The sequence below is a fragment of the Aythya ferina genome (genome assembly GCF_964211825.1).
Source record: "Aythya ferina genome assembly, chromosome: Z".
In the NCBI taxonomy this organism is placed as follows: domain Eukaryota; kingdom Metazoa; phylum Chordata; class Aves; order Anseriformes; family Anatidae; genus Aythya; species Aythya ferina.
Window position 1 is genome coordinate 44,788,867 of NC_140299.1, and position 25,999 is coordinate 44,814,865.

The 25,999-nt window shown below is 40.2% G+C and overlaps 1 protein-coding gene and 1 long non-coding RNA gene across 3 annotated transcripts; both read left to right on the forward strand.

Annotated features, from left to right (window-relative positions):
* Positions 1 to 1,948: 1,948 nt before the first annotated feature.
* On the forward strand, positions 1,949 to 24,805 carry HABP4 (hyaluronan binding protein 4). Of its 2 annotated transcripts, XM_084503394.1 has the most exons (8): positions 1,949 to 2,407; positions 10,334 to 10,481; positions 11,427 to 11,585; positions 11,770 to 11,841; positions 13,642 to 13,725; positions 21,078 to 21,246; positions 22,973 to 23,149; positions 24,230 to 24,805. In XM_084503394.1, exons 1-8 carry the CDS (start codon positions 2,134 to 2,136, stop codon positions 24,284 to 24,286), a joined length of 1,140 nt encoding a protein of 379 aa, XP_084359520.1. In that variant the 5' UTR covers positions 1,949 to 2,133; the 3' UTR covers positions 24,287 to 24,805. The 2 variants fall into 2 exon arrangements, with proteins under 2 accessions (XP_084359520.1, XP_084359521.1); XM_084503395.1 differs by lacking the exon at positions 11,770 to 11,841.
* On the forward strand, positions 13,736 to 20,631 carry LOC311426768. Its single transcript, XR_014687012.1, has 2 exons — positions 13,736 to 17,729; positions 18,241 to 20,631. It is a non-coding gene; the product is annotated as an uncharacterized lncRNA (long non-coding RNA).
* Positions 24,806 to 25,999: the final 1,194 nt, after the last annotated feature.

Consider the following 25,999-nt stretch of genomic DNA (forward strand, 5'->3'; position numbering starts at 1 on the left):
GGAGTGTGGCCATGGGGGTCGGCAAGCCCCATGGTTGATGATAACATTAGACTCTTAAAGATGATGCCGTCAGAAACGTGAAAGAGTTTAGAGGGAACAAAGCAGGGTGATTCAGGAGACTCCATGCGGTCTCGGGTTGCTTGCTCTCCAGCCGTTAAGGCATGGAAGTTGCTGGGTGTTTGCTGTTGCTGTTATTTGCAAAGTTGCTTGACCAATGAAAAGTTGTTTTGAAAAGAACTGCTGTGGGGTAAAGGGTATAAGAGGGGAGCCTGCCCTCAATTAAAAATAAAGGCAACAAGATGTGATGAAGTTACGTCATCAATAAAGAAGCAGAAAGAAGTAGTGAAGAGGAACAGGCTAGAGGAACGGAGACCAGGACGGGAACAGGCACTTTGATTGCCTCATGAGGATAGGTTCGGCCAGACTCAGCAAAATGCTCAGAGAAGCTCGTACAGAAAGTCTCTGGAAATGGTCACACCGGAGCTGGGGAGAAGCTCAAGCTGAGAGAAGTGGACCTGTGCACACAACTGCCCCGGCTGGTAAAGCAGCTGCGCATTATGGGGAATCATTCGTCCTTGGAAACAAAGACTGTCCTGGTAACCTTACAGCTTATTCTCCTCATTAACAATCGGACAGTTTATGAGCCTGAAACATGGGACCAAACTGAGGTCAAGGTGTGGGACTCTGCAACTAAAAACGACAAGGTTGCAGTGGGATTGCTCAGCACCTGGCGAGCAGTCTCTGAGGCCTTAAAGAGCTGTGTGGGGCCACAGTCAGAAACGTCTGGTTTGCCAGACAGTGAGGGAGCTGCGGGCTCCTTTACTGATCCGACTGCTACGCCATCGCCATGGGCCCCTCTGCTGCTACTGCCATCGCAGCCCTTTGCTGTAGAGTTTCTTACGGCCTACTTGAGGCCAGCTACCGAGTGTTCCCTGGGGAAGGAAGCAGAACGAGGCAAGCACACCCGCACTGGAGATGAACTGGCATCTCGTCCCCTGCAGGTGATGAATGGGCCTACTGCGAGCAGGCCCATCTCCGGTGATGCAGCCCCGTACTGCTCAGCAGAAACCTTCATGTATTCAGCTGAATTCTGTCAGATCACATCACTGATCGCGTGTGCGGCAGCTGGACCCAGTACATGGCATGGCTTTACAGGTGTTGTGCCCCAGAAAGGGACCTCGGGCTGTGCGATTTTGTAATGGTTTGTTTTGTAATGGTTTGTGTTTGTAATAGCTTGTGTTGTAATGGCTTGTTTTATAACGTTCTATTTTATAATGCTTTATTTTGTAATGGTTCATTTTATAATGGTTCATGTTGTCATGGTTCATTTTATAATGCTTTATTTTATAATGTTTTATTTTATAATGGCTTATTTTGTAATATTTCTTCTTGTAATGTTTTATTTTCTAATGGTTCATTTTGTAACACTTTATTTTACAATGCTTTATTCCATCATGCTTTATTTTATAGCGTTTCCTCTTGTAATGCTTTATTTTGTAGCGTTTCCTCGCCCACACAGCGCAGCTTCTGGGGGTTCCCTTCCCTTCCCTTCCCTTCCCTTCCCTTCCCTTCCCTTCCCTTCCCTTCCCTTCCCTTCCCTTCCCTTCCCTTCCCTTCCCTTCCCTTCCCTTCCCTTCCCTTCCCTTCCCTTCCCTTCCCTTCCCTTCCCTTCCCTTCCCTTCCCTTCCCTTCCCTTCCCTTCCCTTCCCTTCCCTTCCCTTCCCTTCCCTTCCCTTCCCTTCCCTTCCCTTCCCTTCCCTTCCCTTCCCTTCCCGCTGTGCGTGGCGCCGCCCTGCCCCGTGGGGCTGCGGCGCTGCGGGTGCTGCCGGCGGGGGGCCCGCCGGGGGGGCGGGGCCGCGCCCGCCCGCTCGGCTCGTGCCATTGTTCCGCCGCGCCCGCGCGTGCCGCCGCCGGGCGGGGCCGGGCCGCGCCGCGCCGATAGGCGGAGCCCGCGCGCCGCCGGCGGCCCCGCCACGAGATTGGCTGGCGGGGCCGGGCGGGGGGGAGAGGGGGCGAAAGAGAGAGAGGGGCGTGGCCAGGCTCGGCCCCGCCCACCCCGCGGAGCGGCGGCGGCGGCGGCGCCGGCAGCGTCGCAGCGCCTGGCGGCGGCTGGGCTGGCGTGGCGTGGCGGCGATGAAGGGCGCCGTGATGCAGGAGAGCTTCGGCTGCGCCGTGGCCAACCGCTTCTGCCAGCTGCTGGACGACGACTCCGACCCCTTCGACATCCTCCGCGAGGCCGAGCGCCGCCGGCAGCAGCGCAAGCAGCGCGGGGAGGCGGCGGCGGCGGCCAAGAGGGGCGGCGGCGGCGGCGGCGGCGGCGTTGGCGGCCGCGGGGGCGCCGTCAGGAGGGAGTCCCAGAAGGAGCGCAAGCAGCAGGGCGGCCTCGGCACCGCCGCGCCGCAGCCCGGTACGGGGCGGGGGAGACGCGTCCCGGGGGGTGCTGGGGGCCGGGCTGCGTGGGGCAGGAGGGGGCCTGGGGTCATCGTGCCGCCAGGTTGCCCCTCTGCTACCCCTCCCGGTTAGTCTGACACCGCCCCAGCCGCAGCTCCGCGCCCGCCTGGCGCTGAGAGCCTCCCGGTGCCGGGTCCGTGCTCGTTAACGGGAGTCTCCGGAGGGGGCGATGGCGCGGGCTGTCGCTTTAGAGAGTTGTCCAGAAGTTGTCTTTTGGGATTCTTCGGGGGTGACGTGGTCATGCGGCTGTCAGGGAGCCCTGCCTGAAAGACCAACGCTCGCGTTACTGCCAGGCTTCACTTCAAGGGTGCGTTGCTGTGGCTATCAACAGGAGGCGGAGGACCCTGCTCAGTGAATGGCAAAATCAAGTTTTGGTGGAAAAGTTTGTGCGCAAGTGCTGGTAGTTGTCAGTAGTCTACCAGGACCATGAAGTGGGTGAAGAGCATCCTGCTTCTCTGTAAGGTGTCTTCAGCAGGCTCTGCGTGTACTGCAGTGGCAATGCACGGTGACCTGGTGGGCTGCCCGAGTATCTTCTGCCACCTTGATGCTAGGGAGCCCGCTTTCCCCGTGTAGAGACATCAGCCATGTGCCTTGTTTTACTTTCCTGCTGATTTAAATTGGGAACAGACTGCCGGCTTATAGCAGGCTTTAGGAAAGTTGAATAACTTAAGAATTATTCTCTCAGGAAAAAAACATAACTTTCTTTGTAAGAGCAAGTGGGTATCCTGGGTTTTGTATGCTCGTATGTGTATGTCTTGGGCTTGTTGTGAGCAAGGACTGTAGATGCATAGTGCTCAGCATGCAAAATGAGTGAGGGAGGTGAGACTTGGGCCTGCTTGTGCGCTTCTGCCACAGGCTTTTTATCTGGGCTGTACACATACATGTGCGTCTGGTATACAGAATTCAGCCAGAAAACTTCTGGACACTGTAGAAGATTGTTGGGACTATTGGCTTAATGGGTGAGAATGAGTAACTGCTCGGGAAGTTGCTCTTACCAGCTGAATTTTGCATAAAGCCTCTAATGATGGCTGCGTTTCTAGAAGAATACACCCTTGTTTGGCATATAAGCAATCACACACAATACTGACTAAAATGACGGAATTATGGAACTAATGACTAAACTTCTGTTTTTTTTTTTCTCTCTTAAAATTGATGTAAAAAAATGTTTCCAGTCTTATTTATTTATTTATTTTTAAGCTATCAGGTTTGGGGAACAATTCCCTCTAATTTCATTCCACTGGTTATGAATTAAATACCATAAAGGAGTACCTAGACCCATCTGAACAGCTGAATCAGGTTCTGATATTATGACTGAAGTTACAAAATTAAGTCTTCACTGTACAAGTTTTATCAATTTATTGGAGTGTATTGCTCGTCTGGGTTACCAGAAGTGTTGCTAAGCTTCACAACTTGTTTTATTGTGTTATTTCTTGAAAATTTTAAATCTGAAAATAGTCTTTATCTTAAGAAAGACTTGAAGCAAGCCTCATCCTTCTGTATGACTTCAAACTTGCAATACATAGAAAGCTTTACATATGCCTGAGAGCCTGTTTTTGGTGTTAGGTTTTGATTTTAGAGTGGAAGGTTTACTCACGGTATTGCTGCAAATCAGCATTTTTGCTTTGCTTAGCTCTTGGCTGCCTTTTCCAGAGGAGTTGTAACATAGTTTCTGGAGATGTTTTCAATTTGAAACAACCTCATGTAAGAGGTCTTTGGCTGATAATTGAGTGATCTTTAGAATCCAAACTGTTTGTTACGAGTTGACACAATTATAAGGAGTAATTTTTTATTTTTTTTTGTTCCAGAGAAAGTAAACTGCTATTTCATAGCCTATCAAAACCTACATTTTTTATTTTTATTTTTTTTGGCCATACTGATGTGGTTGTGGCTTTTTAAACTAATATTATTGGTTTTTTTGTTGTTATTCTTTAACAGAGTGCTGAGGCTTTGGGTAAGGGCTCTTTGTAGGTATTACAGCTCCTGCAGTTGCACCACTTAATGTTAACTCAGTTCATTCTTAGCACAGTGGCCAAACTGCATTTGCCAGCTCTTTATTCAAAAGGCCTTGTTGCAGAGCTTGCATTCTTCAGCAGTCCAGGCAAATTAAATCTGTTGATCATGCAGTAATAAGCTCTGTTCAATTGAAATCTCTAAACCTTTGTTGCTGATACCTCCAGAAGGTTTTCTTCTTTCGTATGCATTTGATGACCCGTGTAACATTTAGATGTAGCTCCTGAATACTTACTATTTGTCTGAATTTTTAGCTACTTATTTAAGCTAATAGGTCATGGAATGTTTCTGGGGAATTTTATCTTATGCTGGCTGTAGCTCTCATATTTTTAAATAATTAATTCCAGTATCATTCTTTCAGATGCAAAGTCATAAGGACTGTCCAGAGGGTAGCTGTGGTAGGCAATTCTGTAATTGGGTACTGGCACGCAAGAAAAGAAAGTATCACAGAATAGAGTCTTAGCTCCACTTATTTTTCTTTGCTGCGTTGCATGCAATAGCTGAAGCCTGGTTTTGTGCTTTGGGAGTGTTATTCTGCAGATCATGTAGTTAGTCCTGCTTTAGTTCACAAAAGTAGATGCTTGAAGCTTTGGAATTAAAGTCACATGGACGCACATGTATGCAAAGGAGTGAAATTTGGTTGTTCATGCATTCCTAATTCTGCTTTTACTCGGAGATATATGAAAATAAGTTCCTGAGAGTGGGAGCTGTCTTTCAGTATTTCCAATGACGCAGCTTTATTTTAAAGGAAGACCAGCTGTCCATTTGTGTGAGGTGCTGTTTTACTGGGATGGTAATAAAGTAGTGTCTCTGCATGGAGCCATAATTAATTGCAGAGATCCTTGAATTATAGCATAACTTCTCCACTCGCCCTCATTCCAGACCAATCAGAGCAGTATTCTTCTTGTTTTTTGTCACTTCATCTTTTCTGAGCTGCCACTAAATTGTGTCTTGTGGCTCAGACATTTTCGTTCAAAAATGAGTTGTTAATCTGAAAGCTGAGGGAAGAAGTGTCTCTTAGGGGAAAAAAAAAAAAAAAAGTGGAAAGGGCAATTTAAATTTAGGACTAGTAACTGCTGTTGTTAGCTTTGTTCTAACATCTTACAAGGCAGTCAAAAGTCCTCCAAAAGAGAATTTTTTGAATAAAGTTCTTCTTCATTTTGTGTGTATGTAGGTGGCTGGCAAGTCTGCTGGAAGAACTGTGGGAGGGATAAATAGCTCAAGTTTGCTGATACAAGGTTATTTAGCCCATTAAATTAAAATGGTAGAGTTGCAGAGCAATAGCAATACATACTGTAAATGAACTACAAAATGGCAAAGGAAGCTCACTTACATTAAGCGCAGAGCAGTATGTGTGGGAGAACATGGGTTAGAGGTGGAGGGCAGCATTGCTAGCTGTGCTGCGTCATGAATGATTTCTCTGATTCAAGCTACTGTAGCTTAGGAAAGAGCAGAGGGTCACTAGGTCTGATACTATTAAAACAGCAGGCAGCCTGAGAGAAACAGTATCAGGAATTACTGAGATACCAGTAGCGAGAAAACCAGAAAAATAACTGCTGTGCTCTTGAAAGAATCTCACTTTCCCACTTATTAAAGTGTCTGCTCTTTTCTTCACCTCGGGGGTAGGAAAACTAGAAAAAGCAGGAGCGACAACCATGGCCAAACCTACGGAATAATTTATGTATTGGGAAGACCAAAACTAAGATTTTTTTGCTCTGAGCAGAGGTATCTAAGCATACAATGTATGTGGAACTGAAGGTGAGAGACGGAGAAGGCAAAAACGTTTGTTGTTTGTTACTTATGCTTGCTGCCCTTGATTCATTCAGAAAACTTCTGAGTGTAGGCTGTCAGACAGAAAGCGTTTTGTCATTGCTTTTTTCCATCAATTACATGCTGTAAGATGCATAAATCTTTCATGTAACTACAGTGGCTGCTCTAATGTTTATTCTACCTGAATGAAAGCAGCTCTCACTTTCCCTCTGTTCTGTTCCAGTGCGTGCCTGCTGGGGCCAAAGATAGGTAATTCCTGTTTGGGACCTCTGGGCCACATTTGCAGAAACAGAGCATGGATGCCATCTTTTCAGTGGGTTTGAGCACCGTCTATTTTAGTGGGATGAGTTGGTCTCAGCCTTATGAGAATTTATAAAGCGCTGCGATGCAGCGTTTGGGGCTGGATTTTAGGCCTGAATGCAAGGCAATGCAAGGCGAGCTGAGTATCAGCAGCCTCCATCCCTCTGCCCGGGAGCTGTGTGGCAGCTGCCACCCTTGGCTGCCTGGCTTCTCAAAGTGCCAGGGCCAGGACAGGATTTCTGCTGTCGCCTGCAGTGACTGGATGTGGTTGCAAGCTGGGAAATTCAAGGTGTATGTCTAAATGGAAAACGAGGTCTGCCTCCCAAAAGCTTACTCTTTTTCCCTTAAAAAATAAAATAAGAATGTTCTGCATCAGCAACAGGCCGGTGAAGAGCCTGCCCCTTCATAAACTAGAGAACCATCTCTTCTCAGGCAAAAGTTTTGCTTGTTTGAGGGCAGATAATACATGTATGAATAGAGAAACTTTGGATGGGAGCTAGACACAACACTGCAACGGCAGCTAGATTTCTCTGAGTTGTTTTAAATCCTTCTGTTAACACTGATGTTCAGTGGCAGGGAGTGAGATGCTGCAGTTCCTGAAAATATAATTTCTGCTTTCCCAGTTCAGGGTTCTGCAAAACGTGTTTATTAAATACACTTTCTAGAAAGTCTTCCTATGTAAATGCTGCTGCATAAGCAAAACTAATACTCATAGTAGTGGTGGCAAAGTGAAAGATACTTTAATATGTTAGATCTGTATTATTTGGCTTAATCTGCAGTTTATAAACCCCACTGTTGTTTGGCGTGTTTTTCTTCTTTAGCTATAACTATGTCTTATACCTGGTAATTTTACTATTTACAGACGTCTTTACCTCTAATAATGGTTTGGGTGTATTTTCTGAAAAAAACTGGTTTAGAAACAGTTTAATCAGCATTTTTTTTCTTCTGTTTTATCAATTTAGAAAGTAAAGTGACAGGCAACTGAGGTGACAGATCGGGCTGGTGCAGTAGCCTCGCAGGGAAATAATGGTGACGTGAGGAGTGGTGGGTATCTACTTGAGTTTAATAGAGATTTAAGTGTACGAACAAGAAAATCATCTTAAATGAGGCTAAACTTATTAACTAGAAAAAAGCAATCTTCATTTTTTCAGCACAGTGTTTGCAAGACCTCAGGTAGATGATCCATAAGACCCTATTGTGGTTTTGAAGGGAACTTACATACTTACATATGTATATGCTAACAAGCTGGCAACACTGGAGTGTACCAGGAGAAGTAATTAATGAGCATTCAAAGCACGGCCCAGTTCTTTGTAAGTGAAAGCTATTATGGCAACACTACACAGGATTGCCTTTGTTTTACTCTTCCTTCCCCCAAACCCAGTCCCCCAGAGGGTTGGTGGTCCTTTGGATCCTTAAGTAAAAGTGAGTCTGCATTGTGACAGATACATAGCAGGGAGAAGATCAGATGGTTTATGTTATCACTGCTGTCAGACTCTGGTTTGGTTTGCCCTTACATGCTGAGCTGAAATTTGTGCTGGTATTTGGACAGATTCGCAAGCCACGTGTTTCTGCTCTGAGGATGACGCTGTTTATTACAGAGGTGTGTTCACTGCAGCTGTGCAGTTTTAATCCATTGTTGCATGTCTGTCGAACTAGTTAAAGTATTTTTATGCAGGTTACAAGTGTCACAAATTTTTGTAGTATTTGAAATCCATTTGCAGTAATTATACCCATCTATTAGAATCGAAGTGAATTAACTGTACAATGAAGTCAAGAGCTGTCTGCTTTGTCTAGCACGGTCAGTGCTGGTGACTTGTAATGCACTGTAATACACTTGCATATCTGACAAGACTTGTTTTGAAGCACTTTTAAGTACTTTTAAGTGGTACTGGGTAACAGAACCACAGATCATCTCTCTAAAATGGCTTTTACATCCTTGTTTTGTGATTGCTTTACTCATTTTAAGGAGTTCTCTAAATATGTATGTGAATTGGAAGTTAATACTAAACATGTAGGGATGTGGTCTCTGCATTCTTGCTGAGTTGTTCTGCTTCTCATAGCTAGTGAGAGGCTCAGAAAGGGATAAACATGCACTCTTGTATTGCAGTTGCCTGTTCAGATTTGATCAAAATAAATAAAAATGATCAGAAACGGTCTTTTGTTTTTCACACCAAGATTCCAATTTAGAGTTAACACTTGTGTAATTGTTGGTATAGTTGGGATATGCACAGAACAGACACCTTTCCAAACAGTAAATGTCATTCTGTATTCCTTATAACTTCAACTTTATCCTTTTCAAATTAGGATGCTTTAATAAAAAGCACTCAGACTAATTTCAAAATTGTCCTTCATCCACAGATTGTCTTCATTTTTGGGATGCAAATATGCTTGCTGCTATAAGGGCTGAGGAAATCCAAATCTTGAGAAAAGAGAATATATTATGTCAAGCAGTTTGTAGTTTAGGAAAAAAAAAAAAAAAGCTAGGGTTGCTTGTGCAGCCCCAGTTAAACTTTCTTCAGTGTATAGATGCGACTGTCCTTACTGCCTAACAAAAAGCTTTATCAGTCACCATTCTACGTTTTTCTCTGAGTGGATAGTTCTTTGAAGTTTTCTTTTTAAAGATGATGCTATTGACTTCATGCCTGACAGCCAAGCTTTGAAGAGAGATCTTTTTATACGGGCATTTCTGTGGAACTATGAATTCATTTGTATATTAATATATTGACATAGAATAAGTTTTCTTCTTATGTGCTAACAACCGAGGCACAGTAGCCAGGGCTGTTTCTTGTCCGTGAGAACCTGACTTCAGTAACTTGTTCAGCATTGCACAGTTTAAGTATAGGGTCTAGGAGACAGAAGGTTTGCTTTTGGAGAACTTTGTCCTAAATAGAGCAGAGAATTTGGGAAAACAGAGAAGGAAGTACATATTGAACTCTAGTCTTAAGCTAGGTGCACTTGAGTTGAACGCATAACCTCGGCTTATTGCTTTTTGTAGCACTCAGTTCCTCTGCAATCACCTTGCCCTACCTGCTCCTCTTCAACATCAACAATGTAAAACAAAAACTGAGAAAGCTTAAATACATTTTGTCTTGTAATATATTGGAATTCTAGAATTAGTTGAAGCCTTTGTATTTACTGCTTGCGTTTCTGCTATTTAAACTAAGTGTCTTGTAATGTCGGTAAATTATTCTTTCCCCCATAGAGCAGCAATGTAAGGAGGTGACCCTTATTTTGTTGGATACCATAATTGTGAGCATAAAACAGAGGTGCAGACTCTAAATTGAGCTTATCTGTAAGGAAATGTGATGTCTGATGGTAAACAGCTAACACCTGTCTCAAATGATCCTCTTTGCTCTGTCTTCATCTCTTCTACCACAGCCTTGCAATTCATGTCTTCTGGTGAAATTTCTCTATCCTGTTTTGTAGTACACCATTAAGGTCTTTGAGGAAACATAAGAGAAAGTTTTGTTCTCAATTTTTATAATTTAAGGTGAGCAAGATGAGATTTTTCTACCTTGTTTTGTATTGTGTGTTTTTTTTTTTTTTAATGGTTGAGCTGAGTCAACAAGAGTAGCGTTTTTGCATGAGACAGATTCATCGATATGGAGGGGAAAGTAAGTAAATGTCTTTAAAGAAAGTGTCTGACAACCTTAACTGTAAGTGATTTTAATATTTTGGGGGACTTGGGAGTGGAGGTGGTAAAGCAGAAGACTATTGTGTAGTCAATTCCCTTCAGACAGTAGCTGGTAAATACAATTTGATTATTATTAAACTCAGTAATAATGTGTGTGTTTCTGTATAGGCCAGAAGCGAGCCCCTAAACAAGGAGAAGAGCAAGGATGGAATGACAACAGAAGAGCAGAGAAACAAGACAAAACTGAATCGAGACCTTCTTTCAGGGAATACCGTTCCTATGAAACAGAAAGGCAAACAGAATTCACAGCTGAAAGGTATGTATCGGATAGGGAGATGATAGGTGCCTTGTAGAAGATCTCCACAGGGATGGAAAAGGAGGGGAAAGATTTAACCTTCTTAAACAGATGTGATAGGCAGAGGTGACTCAAAGGCATAGTTGCGTTACTAGCGTATCAGTTTGGTATTGGGTACCTATTAGTTCATGTCTGTCAGAGCTGTCATTTCAGCTTCCGTGCAGATTGATTTGGAGCTTTGTTGTTAAGTGGTAAAATAGAAGGCAAAACTAAAACACGTTAAGATCTGAAAACTTTGCCTTCAGCCTGTAAGGTAAATATCCAGTTTCTGAACTTGCATACCAACTGTTGTAGAATATCTGGTGCAGATCCAAAGTAGAATTAATTTTACAGTTCAAACTGAAACTGTACCTTTGTGACACTGTTTGTTACTTGGACAGTGAACACATGACAAACTTGTTGTACTAGAATGCAACATTCTAGTACAAAATGTAATATTCTAGTATAAATGTATACTTTGTACTAGAATACTTTCACCTAAAGTCTTAACACTTGAGGGTGTAACTCTTCTTATTTTCCATCACAGTAGTTGGTATTAAAAAATTTCAGAAAACGTGTTAGCAGTTACATGTAACTATGAATTTGTATTGTGGAGTTATGGCCCAATAAGGTCACTGAACACATGACAGTTCTGTCGTGTTTTATTAAACTTCCCTAATATTTCCACTGTTAAACTATAAACACGTGAACTTTCTATTTCTGTTGTCTGCAATAATTCCTGCTGTGTTCAGTTTAATGACAAAACTAATACAACTGTGCTGAGTAAATATGTAGTCTTCAAAAATTGTACAGTAGCTCTCTTACACAGGTGTCTCCTATAACTGCACAAATGAAGTCATGCAGATGTTTTTCTTGTTGTTAATGGTTCCATAGAAACAAAAATCTGACTGGAAATCTTCTCTCTAGATCAGGTGAAAGAGTAGACTATGAAAGACCAAGAGGTCGTGGAAGAGGAAGAGGTGGAATGCGAGGCAGAGGAAGAGGTAGTGGAATAAGCAGAAGTTTTGATGGCTTTGACCAAAGAGGAAAGCGGGAATTTGAAAGACAAAGTGGCAACGATAAAACGTAAGTGTTCAGTGTACTTGTTCTTCGTGCACAAGTGAACGATAGAGTTCACACTGAAGTAGAATCTCTTGCATATTCTGTTTGTGCATTCTATACCCAAGCTGCTTGCCAATAAGTCAGTACTAGTTTCAGTTCAAGTCTGTAATGTAAAAAAGCTGTTAAAGAACACTGTTTCTCTCTCTAGAGGAGTGAGAGCAGATGACAAAAAGGGTGGAAGCGGAGCTCGCAACTGGGGAACAGCTAGAGATGATATGAGGTACAACATTTTCTCGTGCCACCATAGACCATCATTTTCTGGTGCCCACCATAGATCATCATTTTCAGTTCATTGAAGTTTGGGTATTTTGAGGTTTAAGTCATACTTTCTATTAATTATAGATTAAGCATAATTTTATAGCTTTCTGGACTCATCTTGTTTATCCTGAAGAGTTTAATTTGTAGCAAAGGCATGGTGATGTCTCTTGAATAAAAGCCTGTCAAAATATTTTAGACTGGGGCTACGTTGTCTTTTCTGAAATAAGTTATGACTTTTTCTTATATTCAAATAAGTGGGACTCCAGTACTTTTTGACATTGCTACAAAATAGTCACTAACAAGTGGAACTTGTCAGTGGGCTTGAAGTTTGGTCCTTCTTTCTCAAATTTGATGTATTGTGTCTTAATAGCAAAGCTGCAGTACAATTCATTGTGGCTCAAGAGACTTTTTAGCTGACTGTACCACTGAAATACATCTTAAAGCACATAAGGATCAGTAACAAAATGTGATGTTTTACTAATGGTCAATTAGATGAAAAAAGTTGGGAAGTTAAATTCTGTATTTCTTTCATTGGTTTATTTCTAGATAACACAAAGCTTGCTGGAAAAGTCAACTTTTCTGTGCACCTAGCAGTATGCTACTCTTTCCAGTAGCCTTTATTCTTCAATGCTTACAGAAGTTTTCAGCTGAAGGCTGCTGAAAGACAGAAAAGGGAAAACTTTGAGCTTAGAGTAAACATCCGTAGCCACATGCACATTCATTCACAAAACTGTTTTAAAAATAGTTTTGTATTTATAACTCCAATCATGATTATGTTTGTTAATGTACACCAGGTTTTTTGAGGTATCTGTCTAAGAGGTTGAAAAAAAATCCCTTTGGGTCCACGTTTTGGGGCTTGATATTCTGAGCTCTAAGAGACTGTACTGACTTCTATCTTTTCTATAATGCTGCAAACTAAAAGCAAAAGATTGATTAGGTACTCCAGCTTTTCAAAACATGTAATTGATTATTTAAACATGGTTTTGATCTAATAGCACAAACCTAGTTGGTTAAAAAAAAAAAAAAAAGCACAAACCTAGTTTCTAAATATGTCAGTGAAGATGGTGCGAACTCTATAAATTTCAAGGAAGTTAAATCTCTTGTTTTTTCTCCCTAGCTATTACTATTTTTTTAGTTCAGAAGCATCACAATTTGTGATACAGATGTGAGATAACACTGCTTTCTTGTGATGTGGTGCATGTGGTAGAGTTCACATTAAATTGGCATTGTCTAAAAGATTCTAAAAGCATCTCTATGCTTTAATTGTTCTTAATGAAGCATTGAAACTACAAAGTTTTAATTTAAAAAATGTATGCATATAAATGGAATGAAAATAAGCATGCTACTGCTCTTGTTTGAAAGCTTACTAATGTGGCTAATGGGTTACAGAAAATGTGGACTTCAAAGATGAAGTGTGAATTTTACTGTTTTAATTGAAAATAAGAAATGCAAGCATAAGTATCAGAGATGTACTATAATCAAGTACTGGTGTTCATGACTGAGTTATTTTGTCTTCATGCATGCTTTTCACTTTTTTTTTTGTTTGTTTGTAAGTACATAGAAATTAGGTTTCCCCATTCCTTCTCATTTTGTTAGTTCACATAGTCGCTTAGTAGATCAACTTTTTCTTATGATCCCAGAGCTTTTCTTCTGTTTTGTCCCTTCCCAAGGAATTTTGTCTGGGAAATGTGATGCTTTGATATGTGAGTTCGTTGCCAATGTGCCCCATGAAGACCTTGTGTTTTTCTGTTTACTGTTTTAGTGAGGTGGAACAGACTGCTCCCGTGGAAGAGACTGCAGAAACAGCTCAGCAGCAAGGGACTACTGAAGGAGAGCCTCTAAAAAAGTATAGTCTGGCTAAAATATATATATTTGTTTTCTAAATGCAAAGAAAATAATTGACTGTTACTGATATTCTTGACTTTTATTGGAAGGCACACTGGAAATCTGAACTGTGAAGTTTTTCTGTTTTTAAATAATTGCAGTAGCAAAGCTTTTTCTCTATTTGTGGCTCAAGAAAACGAGTCCCTTAGTCTGACTAAAGCTTGATTTATATAGCTGCAATTTTGAGTGACCAGTGATGCTTACATTCCTAACATTTGGAGATTGATTAAGGAGGGGCTGCCTATTGTCTGTTACCCTTTTAACTTGGGTAATTGGTAAAAAAACAAAACAAAACAAAACAAAAAAAACACCTACCCTGTTTTATTGAAGTACTCTGCAAGGAAAAAGGTATTCAAGGTACTTATGCAATTAAACAAACACAACTGAAGTACGCTAAGATAAAATTCTCTAAGTCAGTTATTCATCAATCACTAATACCATCCAAATGCATCTATTCATGAAGGGCCTCCGTAGAACCTAGAAGGCTAACTGGAAATGGTCTTGCAGTGAGCCTTAAAAGCTGGGGAACTGAGAGAGAAATCTGCCTCGGTCTTCTGGCTTTCATTCTGATCAGTGTCCAGAGGAGAATTTACTGCAGGTCAAATAAACACTTTGGCTTAAGAAAAACTAATTAGACAATCTTGTTCAACCAAGAGTTCAAAGAATAAGCAGATACCATGTTGTGAATATCTTTTAAATACTGGAAGGCAATGAAATGTCAGTGCCCTCTTCTGTTGCTATGAAGCCTTTTTTTGCCTAATTATGTAGCTTACTAGTTACATTGGTTCATTTCTTATCTAAGTTGTAAAGCTGAGTGCACTACAAAACCTGTTCAGTTTGTATAATCCTGGAAGAATATGAATTGATAGTGCTTTGATTCCTTTAATTTAAAACTACCTTTTATTATACAGCTGAATTTGCCAGAAACTGAATGATGATAATTGGATTTCCAGAAAGATTTTTCTATGTGAACTTAAATCAGATGGGTAGTTAAATTAGATAAATGCAATGCATATTTGAAAAAAATAGCTAAATATGAGAACAGTTATTAAACACTCTTTATCAGTTAGTGATATCTTTACTTGTACCAGTTTCTACTTCATGGTCGGTGGAAACATGCTCAGAATATCAGGCTTTTCCTAGATGTGTCCTAACATCAGTTCCTTGTAGAACATAAGGCAAGAAGTATACATATTGACAAAGGTTTCTGACAGAATCTGCCAGTTGCCTTCTCATGTTTTCAAAAGTTTAGTTTAGGAATAGTCCACTGAATTCCATAAGATGCAAGTAAACTAAAAGTACAGAAGTCTGCATCGTGTAGTCTTTTCAGTAAATACTATCCTGAAGACTCTCAAATCTGTATGCAAAATATGAATTATATGTAGCTCATTGCAGTTACCTTTGGGTACATTTATGCGTCTCCACATCTTTCAAGATCTGAGGAAATATTGTGTGAATGGTAGTGATGTAATTAGGGATGGATGGATGGGATACTGCTAAATGAGGCAAAAGTATTTTTGTTTTTAAATTATTTAAAAACAAAAGTTGTAGGGATATGTTTTCTCAGGTATGATATGCTTCAAAATGCATTTTAAGGTCTTGTCTGCTTAGGTTGTCCCTGCTCTCCAGAGTTGCTGTCTTCTGGCAGGTAACATAAACCAGCAAAAGATTCTGACAAGGCTAGCTTCTGCTTTCACTGCAGCCTCGACATTGTGGGGCTAGGCACGTATGTTTGTTCAAGCTACAGCTAGGGTTTTTTCTCATTTTGACTTTAAATGCAACAACTCCGAGGAATCAATTTCTTTTCTTCTGCTTAACTGCAGTTGTGTGCTTGTGCTGAGACAGTTGAAATATTTGGTTTTGTGTTTTCTCTCATTCTTTCTTAATGTGACTGTTAGCATGTTAAAAAGTAGTAGTAGTCCTGTCAATTGGGAATAATTTGTCTGTATGGAGATACTATATAGCTTTCTGGTGTGTTACTTCACCAACCTCAATGCATCTCCAGAAAGACTTCTGCAGAGTTCTGTAACCTACGAGGTCTTTGCCTTCAGGACTGTGTCCATATTGTTTTTCATAAGTTTCCATTTGCAAAGTGAATAGGACAACAATTTCTTTAATACTCATACATTAAGTTCCTTCTTGCTATATCCTTGACAAATTTCACTGACGCTTCAACATCATCAGTGTCTGTTGTTTATAGTGTCCTATATGACATGCTATTTTTTTCTGCAACTAGTAAGTACAAAATATATAAGTTGTATAGTTGCATAAGCTGTCCTCACAACTGCTTTCTGTTGAACTCATCTTCAGAGTTCAAACAATAGAACCAACTTCGCTTGACTGATGACTTGAATAAACTGTTTTTTCTTTTTATTCAGTACAACACATAATCTAATTAATCCCTATCAAATATTTGTGGAGTTGATAATTATTCTGTGATGTTTTATTCTATTCCTTGACAAAGGACCTCCTTCCTTTTTAGTAGATATATGTACCCATCTGGTCATTTAATAGGAAGTTTTCCAAATTTGTCATCAAGTTTGCCGACATACTCACTTCTCTTGTTTCTTAATAGTGACATAAAGCTAGGTGTATACCAGTTCAAATCCTTAATCCTTCGCTTTTCTTTTATAGTTAACTTGTATGGTTGTAGATTGGTCTTACCTTGTGTAATTTTAAATTTTGTTATATCTGGTAGTAATGTCCCTGCAAATGATGTTCAGTGGGAAAGATTTGTGCTATTGATTTCTTGATAAAAGCCAAATAAGAATTTGCTTTGTGCAGCTGAAAAATTGATCCAAAAAAGCTCAATATTTTTAAGGACATGAAAATAATTAGCCAAAGAGATGAACTGAAATCCATTCTTTTCAATCGTTGTTTCTTCTGCATATTATTGTGTTCGTTTAGAGCAGTTCCTGTAGGAAAGGTATGCACAGTAAACAAAGTATAGGTAGAGGGTTATAGTAACCATTGAAAACACTGAAGCAGTAAGAATCATAACTAAAACCTCCTGGTCTGATGTTTTGATATATACATGCACTGGGAATTCAGTTTGTTCATGTCCAGAGACCGTACTTAGATAGTTAGCAGTGCTTGCCAGCATGATCATTGTCATGTCAAGGAGCTTTTCCACGGAATTAATGAAAATACAGTGATAGGTTATGAAAAATAAATAAGGTAAGAAGGTGTCAAGTAATGCATAGAGTGCATGTCCATGCAGTCTGAGTGACCAAAATAATCCGCTTCAGTTGAGTCTCTCTCCAAAAAGTTATATGCATGTTCCTTTTGCTCTGCCTTGGTAATAGCGACGTTACTTCCCCCTGGGAGTGTCAGCATCCTAAACCAAATCTGTAGCACTAATAACCTGGAAGTAAAGATCAAACCATGGTTTAAAAGTTGAGAAACCAGAACTTTGTGATGTAGCTGCTCCACTATATCTTTGGGACAAGCAAGCGGTTGTTTTTGGTAGGTGTGTTTTTGTCAAAGTTACACTTGTAATTGCCTTCTGGGAAATTTAGGTTGCTGCATAGTGAGGTGTCCTTGTATTACAATCATTGGACTCTAAGTCTGAAAGGGGTCTTGCTGACTGAAAGCATGGTTGATAGTACCTATACCACTTCTTATACCTGTGTGGTTGATTTTGATGTCCTCTAATGATGGATTTCAGTGTCTCTGATAGACTTTCTAATGCTTTGGAAGTAGAAAGTACTAGTTAGGGGTTTTGTTTTTTTCTCCCAATTGTCTTGCCTTAATCATTGTCAGCATGCACTATTTTGTTCCTTCTTAGCATTATATATTTGTTTCTTCCTCAGCTCTTCTTAAAGACTTTCCTGTATATTGTGTGTTTTTGACTTCATATCTGTCTTGCCGTTCTCTTCTGGACTCCAGAATTTCCCACATGGAAACTTTCATCAGTTGAGACCTTGTTCTACCCCACCAGCAGTGACATCTGCTCCAAACAAAAAGGTTGATACATGTCTTTGTCCTATCCTCAGCAGCATAATGCTATGTAGTGTTGATGATGGTTGTTGATAATACTAGATAGTGTTGATTTAAGGTTTGGTTTGACTAGGTTACTTGCAGAAAGTCTGTGTGGGTTGGGTAGGAGATGTTCCCTATTTCAGAGCTTCTGTTTTGCCAGTGTTTCTTTCTGTGTTTGGGCAGCTGACATTTTTTGCCTGAGAGTGTTTTTACTTGTCCTTTGTAGATCCTGGTGATGGTGCTTTTTATTTTTGGGCCACTTACTTTCTCTATGTAGGATCTTGTAACACTTGGTCAGCCCTTCAGTATTCTTGTATGGATTCGTTATTTGCCATTTTCTTTCTGAACTTTTTGCTGCAGAAAGTGTGTATTACTTCTTGCAGTACAGGTAGCAGCACAAAGCTGGCCTTGAAGGTGGCATGCTTTTCTGTTGTAGTTAGGAAGATAGATAGCTACATCTCAAGTACTTGCTGCAGCTGTTTTTGTCTTTCTACAGGTTTCATCAAGGACTGAAATGTGCCTCCCTTACTTGGTGAAAAGGGGAGAGAAGAACAAAAGGCTTTCTAAAGTTCAGATATGCATTTTACCAATTCTGTCTTGACATAGCATCTTGGGAAGAAATTAAATGTTGTAATAGAAGCTCTTATATTAGCTTTTTTCCTCTTTTCTTCTTCCTTGGGTGCTTGTAAGTAGTCTTGCTTTTCTAATGCTTGTTCCCAGAATTGAAGTTTCAGAAAATTGGCCAAAAAATGGCTGGTTTCTTACTGTTAAGGCCAGAAAATTTAAACATTCAGGGTGTCATCGGTTCTTCATGCAATGTTCTTACACATGAAAAAGTATTTGTTGGCCTTTTTTCCAGAAGTAGCTGCATCTTTCACCAGTATCCTTTTCATTTAAGTCAGTAAATGTGTTAATTTTTTCCTTATCAATTCTTCTAATTATAGTGTCAGATCATTTTAATCAGTATAGAATTACAAACTGCTTACCAGTCTTTTTACCTTTAACTTCGTGTTTATATAGCTGGAATTTTATAAATAACAGAGAATGAAGGCATGTAGACTTGTACATTTTTATTTACTGGCTTTATGAAGTGCATTTTAAACTGTCCTTCCTAGAACCAAAATTAAGACTGTTACTGTGCAGTTCAGTGTTTCATATGCTTCTACCTGTCATATCCTGTGTTCTTCAGTAAAATAGAATATAAAGTTGACTGGTAAGTAATAAAATGGCATGCTGCAAGATCACATAGGGAGAGGGCATGTACAGAAAACTCTCAAGTGTGCATTCTTCTGAGGTGCTTGTACAACTTCAGAGATGAAATGTGCATTGGTCGTGTTTTAACCCGGCCAGCAGCTAAACACCACGCAGCCGTTCACTCCCCCTCCCCCTCCTTGTCTGGAACGGGGGAGAGAAATGGAAAGTGAAGCCCGTGAGTTGAGATAAAGACAGTTTAATAAGACAGGAAAATAATAATAATAATAGTAATACAATGATGATAATAGTACTACTACTAATAATGTGTACAAACAAGTGATGCACAATGCAATTGCTCACCACCCGCTGACCGGTGCCCAGCCTAACCCCGAGCAGTCCGCCCCCCTCCCCCGGCTAGCCACCCCTATATATTGTTCAGCATGACCCCATACAGTATGGAATACCCCTTTGGCTAGTTTGGGTCACCTGTCCTGGGTCTGTCCCCTCCCAGCTCTTACTGCACCCCCAGCCTGCCTGTTGGCAGGACAGAGCAAGAAGCTGAGACGTCCTTGGCTTGGTATAAGCACTGCTCTGCAACAATTAAAACATTGGGGTGTTATCAGCACTCTTCTCATCCCAAGCCAAAACACAGCATTCCACCAGCTACTAGGAAGAAATTAATTCTGTTATAACTGAAACCAGGACAGCAGTTCACTTGATTCTGCATCTTCCATGATAAAGCAAATTTCCAGCTTGCATCTAATCAACTGTATATTTGTATTAGAAAAATCCACTCTTGATAATCAGCATTTGATAGAAGACATCTTGGAACTGTGATCCAATGAAGACGCACAAATCTGTATCTCTCGCACAAGAAGGAGCCTAATTAAAAGGTTTTGTGGAAAAATAAGTGTTAGGGAATATACTTAACTAACTTTGTGTTAGGGAAAAACTTAACCAATTTCAACTGCTATTGTAACGTGTAATAGTTCTGGGTGGGAGGAGGAAGAAGCAGTGGAAGAAGCACTTTTTCAAGTATCTGGGAGTCAACAGTGCAGATTTTCCTATAGCTCATAGTATTTGGTTATTGTAACAATTAGAGTGATGTGAGTTGTGCTTCCTGCATCTGATTATATTAAGGAGGGAGTAACTGCCTGCTACTATCCTTAAAAGGTACATGTGGAGTATAACGTAATAGCAGCCGGTTCTGGGCAAGAAAACTTTTGCCAGCATTAGGAAAATGGCAGAGAAGTAGTCAAGCAGTGATGTGTGGAGAAGGATTTTTAGTCTTACATATCTTGTCTTATAAGTACAGATGTACAGCGTTGGACTTCTGTCTTTACAGTTCAAAAATATGCAAAGCATACTCCTTATGTTGTGACATACTCCATACGTTTTCCTTGAACGTATCAGCATTATTGCATTTTGTGTGGCAAATTCAGAGTGGACCAGGATTAATCTGTCAGTTTCAGGCAGGTGATAAATAATGACTCCTTGTGAGCTACTACCTCTGACAAAAGAAGTCAAACAAGCATCAGAAGCGTTGTCTAAAATTCACAAAGAAAATGCTAATAATTACTTAGAAGATCCCATGGTGTCATCAGGTCTTTTTAGATGGCTGAAAGCCGCACTGAAACACAAATCCATCTCATTGTCATCTTGCAATGTAAGTCAATAAAACTGTGCAACTGGGGTATTGTGAACTGCTTAGTATACTTTTTTTTTTTTTTTTTTTTTTTTTTTTTTTTTACTGTGGCTGCATTTTCTAGGAGTAGATCCACTGATGAAACAGTAGAATTGAGAATATGCCAGATCAAAAGACAGCCTGGTTTTGTCTAGAATTTGAAGTGCTTGAACTTACGATAAGGATGGATAAACACCAGAACCTACTGTAGTAGGTTAGAGATAGCATTTATTCATAAGACTTAATTTCAAGCAAAGAGGTGTGTTTTCTAATTTATATTGACATAAAACTTGTACCTCAAGCTACTGCGGGTTATAAGTGAAATTGAGGATAGTAATTTGGGGAGAAACATTCCAGATGTTTTGTTTACTATCCTTACTTTAGAGATTAGTGTTCTTGTTCATCCTGGCATGTTGCAAGCTAATGGTTTTTACTTTACAACTATAAACCTTTAGAGTTGCTGAAGGGGAGCCAATTGAAGAAGTAGTTCAAGAAATGACGTTAGATGAGTGGAAAAATCTTCAGCAACAGAATCGACCAAAGCCTGAATTCAACATCCGGAAGCCAGAATCCACTGTTCCTTCCAAAGCAGTGGTGATTCACAAGTCAAAATATAGCGATGATGTAAGCATGCATTGCCTGAGGAATTCTGTAAACTCTGCTTTATGCTCAGGGTTAGGAAACTGTCTCTATTCTTTCTACTAGTTTTAGTATAACCTCAACACAAGTCACTATCCAACTTTGTTACTGTAATCACATACGTGCCTCAAAACTTGCTTTATACGTACTGTCTATTCTTTTTTCTTCTCTCAGATCATCACCCACATTTTGTATGCAAATATGTAATATAACAAGTAGCTCTACCTTAGAGTTTACTTAGTCTTAGCAATATAAAACCTGTGTCCTTGTTGCTGCCACCTATGTACATCTTTGGTAGTGCTACTAGAGAAACTTGGTTTACTAAACATGTCTTATACTAATTTTGAGTTATATTTAGCATAATTACCAGTATGTATTTGCACGTATATATTGCATTCTGGTTTTAGCATCTCTTAGTCTGGATGCTAAGTCTCCTATTTTCATCTGCGCTGGATCCCAGCTTTCACTGTACACTTGGAATATATGATTTTTTTTTCCAGTTTTAGGGTCCTGCTTCTTAGAAGCTTCTTAAAAGTAACTCTGGAGAGCTTGTTTCATAGTAATGTGCTTTTGTCCATGCTTTTCTGAAATTTTTATTCCATGATATTATTGGGATTCATATTTCAGAGATGACTTCTAGTTTATTGGTATGATAGGCAAGCAGGGAGACTCAGAGATTCCTGCTTACTTAGATTTCAGGTTTTGGGATCACAGAAATATGTGCATATCCTTGTAGCCTAGCATGATGGAATTCTTATCCTTGAATAACGTCTGTATGCATGTATTGATACACATTTATCCTTTGCCTAGTTATAATACTAACATCAAAGCTTACAGCTTTTTGAGAAGTCTTAATTACTTTAGGTCACCTAGCACTTACATAGACCAACACTAATACAGAAGTTGCTGCATCCTTTTTTAGCATGGCTTTTGGTGGTCACAGATGCCATTGCCCCATCCTTCTCCAGGGTGTGGGAATGTGCTGGGGAAAATAACTACTACAAGCTCTGAAGAGTATGACAGTGTATGAAGAGTGCATGCAAGTTGCTGTTCTTTTTGCTCCTAAACTTTCTTGGCTAGCATTATCAAGGGACCTTATTAAAATGAATATAGAAGAGGTACAGAAACTACATGACAAGAAGAAGTCAAATCCGTCTATTAGACATTGAATAGAATAGGTGACCCATCACAGTATGGGACGAGTTTACAGGTATGTTAACTGTAACACACATTAAAATTACAGTGGGAAACAAGCTTAAATCCACTAGCTACAAGGAATACACAGAGTTTAAACAGCTATTTAGTTTAAACAGCTACTAACAGCTCATTTGGTAGGCAAATGCTGTAGTTGCTTATGATCTTTTCATTACCTGAAGGTAATTGTAGGAGTAAGTAGCATAGGCCTGACTCTCTGGTTCCTTAGGAAAACCTTGTAGATCATATTTCTGAAAACTTCTTCGGTGTTACGGAGCTGGTATATAAGATTTGTTTTGCAAGGACTCTCTGAGCCAGCAAAGAACTATTCCTGGCATCTGGGAAGCAGCAGTTGTCTCACTTCTTTTCAAACCCTCTGCAAGTTAAGGCCTGTCTTCTGTTCTGGACATCTTGTTGATTTATCTGCTGCTTAGTTTGTAATACAAGTGTGTGTGTATCAGGGAGGGAAGAAGGGTGTGTAAGGAAATTACAGGCCTTAACCAGATGTTCTTTTTAGCTGCAAAAGGAAGACTTTGAAGATGATTCTCACGTCTTTCGAAGAGCAGTGAATGACATAACATCTCAGCTGGATATTAACTTTGGGAGTCTTCCTCGCCCTGGCCGTGGATCAAGAGGAGCACGAGGTGGTCGTGGTAGACGAGTCGAAGAGATGGGACCTCGACCAGAAGTAACGGTAAAGTTCGTGGTTTTTGTTTTGTTTTCTTGGAATTCTTTTTGGTAGTGGCTGTCTTCCCCCTGTGTTTTTTGGGGGGATTACTGATTTCCATAGTGACAGACTTGTTTCTATTGCCTACCTCACAGTATGTTGGCCTGTGTTGTTATTTTCAGTACCTGACCCATATCAAGTCGCTTAAAATTAAATACCAGTTCAGGCTCAGGAACTCCAACACATAAATTTCCAAAGGCTGGATTACTAGTTGCTGTAATGTTATCTAGAAGACAGGACGTAATGAAGATTTGTTTCTGCAGTGAGTTTTGGTATAAACTGTGAAGTAATTGAAATGACTAAAGGTTTATATCCCTTTTAAGAGATTTCAGTACTGTATGTTAATAGTATTTTGATTACACAGCATGAGATCACTACATCTGGGATCCTGCAGATGAAGACATGGAGTGGTGGAAGTATTTTTTTTATAACCATTAAAAAAAACCTTCTACTCCCCTTTTTCCTTTTTAAAACAAACAAACAAAACAATATATTTGACCACCTAAAAATTACACCTTTATTCTTCATAATCCCCAAAGGTCTGTTTAGTTCTGCTTATCATGAATAAAATAATTAAGGTTGGGAATTTACAGAATGATACGGAAATAATTTGATGTTTGCTTCATAAAAATGAAACAGTCTCTTTATATCAGAGCACAGAGTTTAAAACTACAATCAGATATGTAGTAGCCTGAGAATGTTAATAAAAAAACAAAACAAAACAAAAAAACACAATGCTGCTTCTGAAAAAATGTTACAGATGAGATTGTTTTACATTTTTTTCCATCCCATCAAAATACTTCAGAACCCTTGACCTTCTGGTCCTGCTCAGCCAGCAAATCATCATTCTGAAGAGCTTCATGGTGTGGCTTACAATAGTCATAATCTCTGAGATAAGATTGTCATTTATATCCATCTCTATTACATAAAGTACTTAATTTGAATAAAAGAATGAGTATTTGTCAGGGTAAAATACATGTCTATATATCGCTGCCATGTGTTTTACAATGGATTCATTTTTATAAAACTTCCTTTTTCACTTTATAGGTGCAAATTGTTGCTCCAAATCCTGATGATCCTGAGGATTTTCCTGCTTTAGCTTGAAGGAGCTATCATGAATGGTATTATCAACATAGCTTTGGTGTAGCCTGTGAAGAGGCCAGTTCTGCTCTGGTGTGGAAAAGAAGTCTGAGTCTACACGAAAAACTGTTCTGTTTTGGGTTCTTTTTTTTTTGGTGTGGAATGATTGCACTCCTCTGTTAATGGAAATGGGTTCTGGAGATAACAGTAGATTGGGATTCTGTCATAGGGTCCAGTGTCTGCTTCCATGTGTGAAAATGATGTGAAGGCTTGCAGCACTCTACTACAAGCCTACTACTACTCTACTCTACTTCACATGAAGTTCAAGCGTACAGTGCTTGAAAATGTGTATATAGAGATGATATCAAGTTCTCCATGACAGCTTGATCAAATGTAAACTGTTGAACATGGTTTGCAGTTGGGACTCTATTTCACTGTAGACATTTGAAAGCTGCTTGCTGTGTTTCTCTGGGTGATGTGTATTTTACACAGTTAGAAGTTGTAGTTATTGAGAGATGGGCAAATAAAGGAAAGCACACATTGGTTTGGGTTTGAGCTATTATTTTCACAAGTCAGAGTAGGAGATTGAAGCCCATGCTGTTTGGTTGCCATCTGGAAGAAAGGAAAAAAAAAAAAGAAATAACCTCTGAACAGAAGTGATCTTAAGACAGTGCAGGTGCTCTTGGTAGCTGACTTTAACAAGTCTTGCTTCAGTAAGAAATGACAATTTGCAACTACTTTTAAGAGTCTGAAGGTTAAATAAAATAATTTTGAGCTAAAGACAGAACCAAACTGTTAAGGAATTTTTCATTTTTAGCAGGAGAAACTGCAAGCTAAAATCGTAGAATCATAGAAGAGATGGAAAAGTTGGAGAGACCTACAAAGATGGAGTCTAACTCCTGGCTCCACACAGGACCACACAAAAATCAGACCCTATCTCTGAGAGCATTGTCCAAACACTGCTTGAACTCTGTCAGGCTCGGTGCTGTGAGCACTGCCCTGAGGAACCTGTCCCAGTGCCCGACCACCCTTGCACTGAAGAACCTTTTCCTGACACCCAACCTTGAAAGGACGCAAGACACGGACTCCTGATGGCTCTTGAAGAGGAGCCATTTTTTGCCCTTTTTCACTACTACATATACTTTCCCTCTAGCCCCATGTGCTGTCCATGCACCTGAATCTGTCATACAATTTGTTAGAGACATTCAGGCATGTGCCTGGAGCCAGCCAGCAAGTGGCCACTGCCCAAAGCTCATCTTTAACACTTCAGCCAATTTACTTTATCTCAACCTTGCTCAAGTTTTTGTTTCTACCGCTTGTTTGCTCATTACCTCTAATTCAGGGATGTGTGAAACAGCGCGGAGCCACCGGCAAATTCCTTTCCCACACAGCCTGACCCTCCCTTGTCACAGCAATATTTCTTGCCTTAATAAAAAAAAAAAAAATGTGTGGCAGTGAGGATGAGATGGGATGGTCCTTTCCTTGCAGTTTTAACATATTTCTCTAACTTGAGCCAAATACCCTAGCTTGTTTCCTGTCAAAGGGAATGCTCGGAGCTGTTCTCAGGAATCTGAGAGAAGCAAATAGTGAAAGAAACTGATGAGGGAAAGAAATGAGAGGATAACTATGTTGGGTGTTTTAGAAGTAACTGCCACCCTCCAAAGAATGTCCAAATGCCTGTTGACTTGAACTCACTCTCTCAGTTTACTGGAAAAGCAGGATGGCTGTAGACCTTTC

Bases quoted from the DNA above. Each gene is read 5' to 3' on its own strand.
- HABP4 (XM_084503394.1), top strand. From the start codon at position 2,134: ATGAAGGGCGCCGTGATGCAGGAGAGCTTCGGCTGCGCCGTGGCCAAC. The intron at 10,482-11,426 runs GTATGTATCGGA...TCTTCTCTCTAG, and splicing joins ACAGAATTCACAGCTGAAAG to ATCAGGTGAAAGAGTAGACT. The intron at 13,726-21,077 runs GTATAGTCTGGC...ATAAACCTTTAG, and splicing joins GAAGGAGAGCCTCTAAAAAA to AGTTGCTGAAGGGGAGCCAA.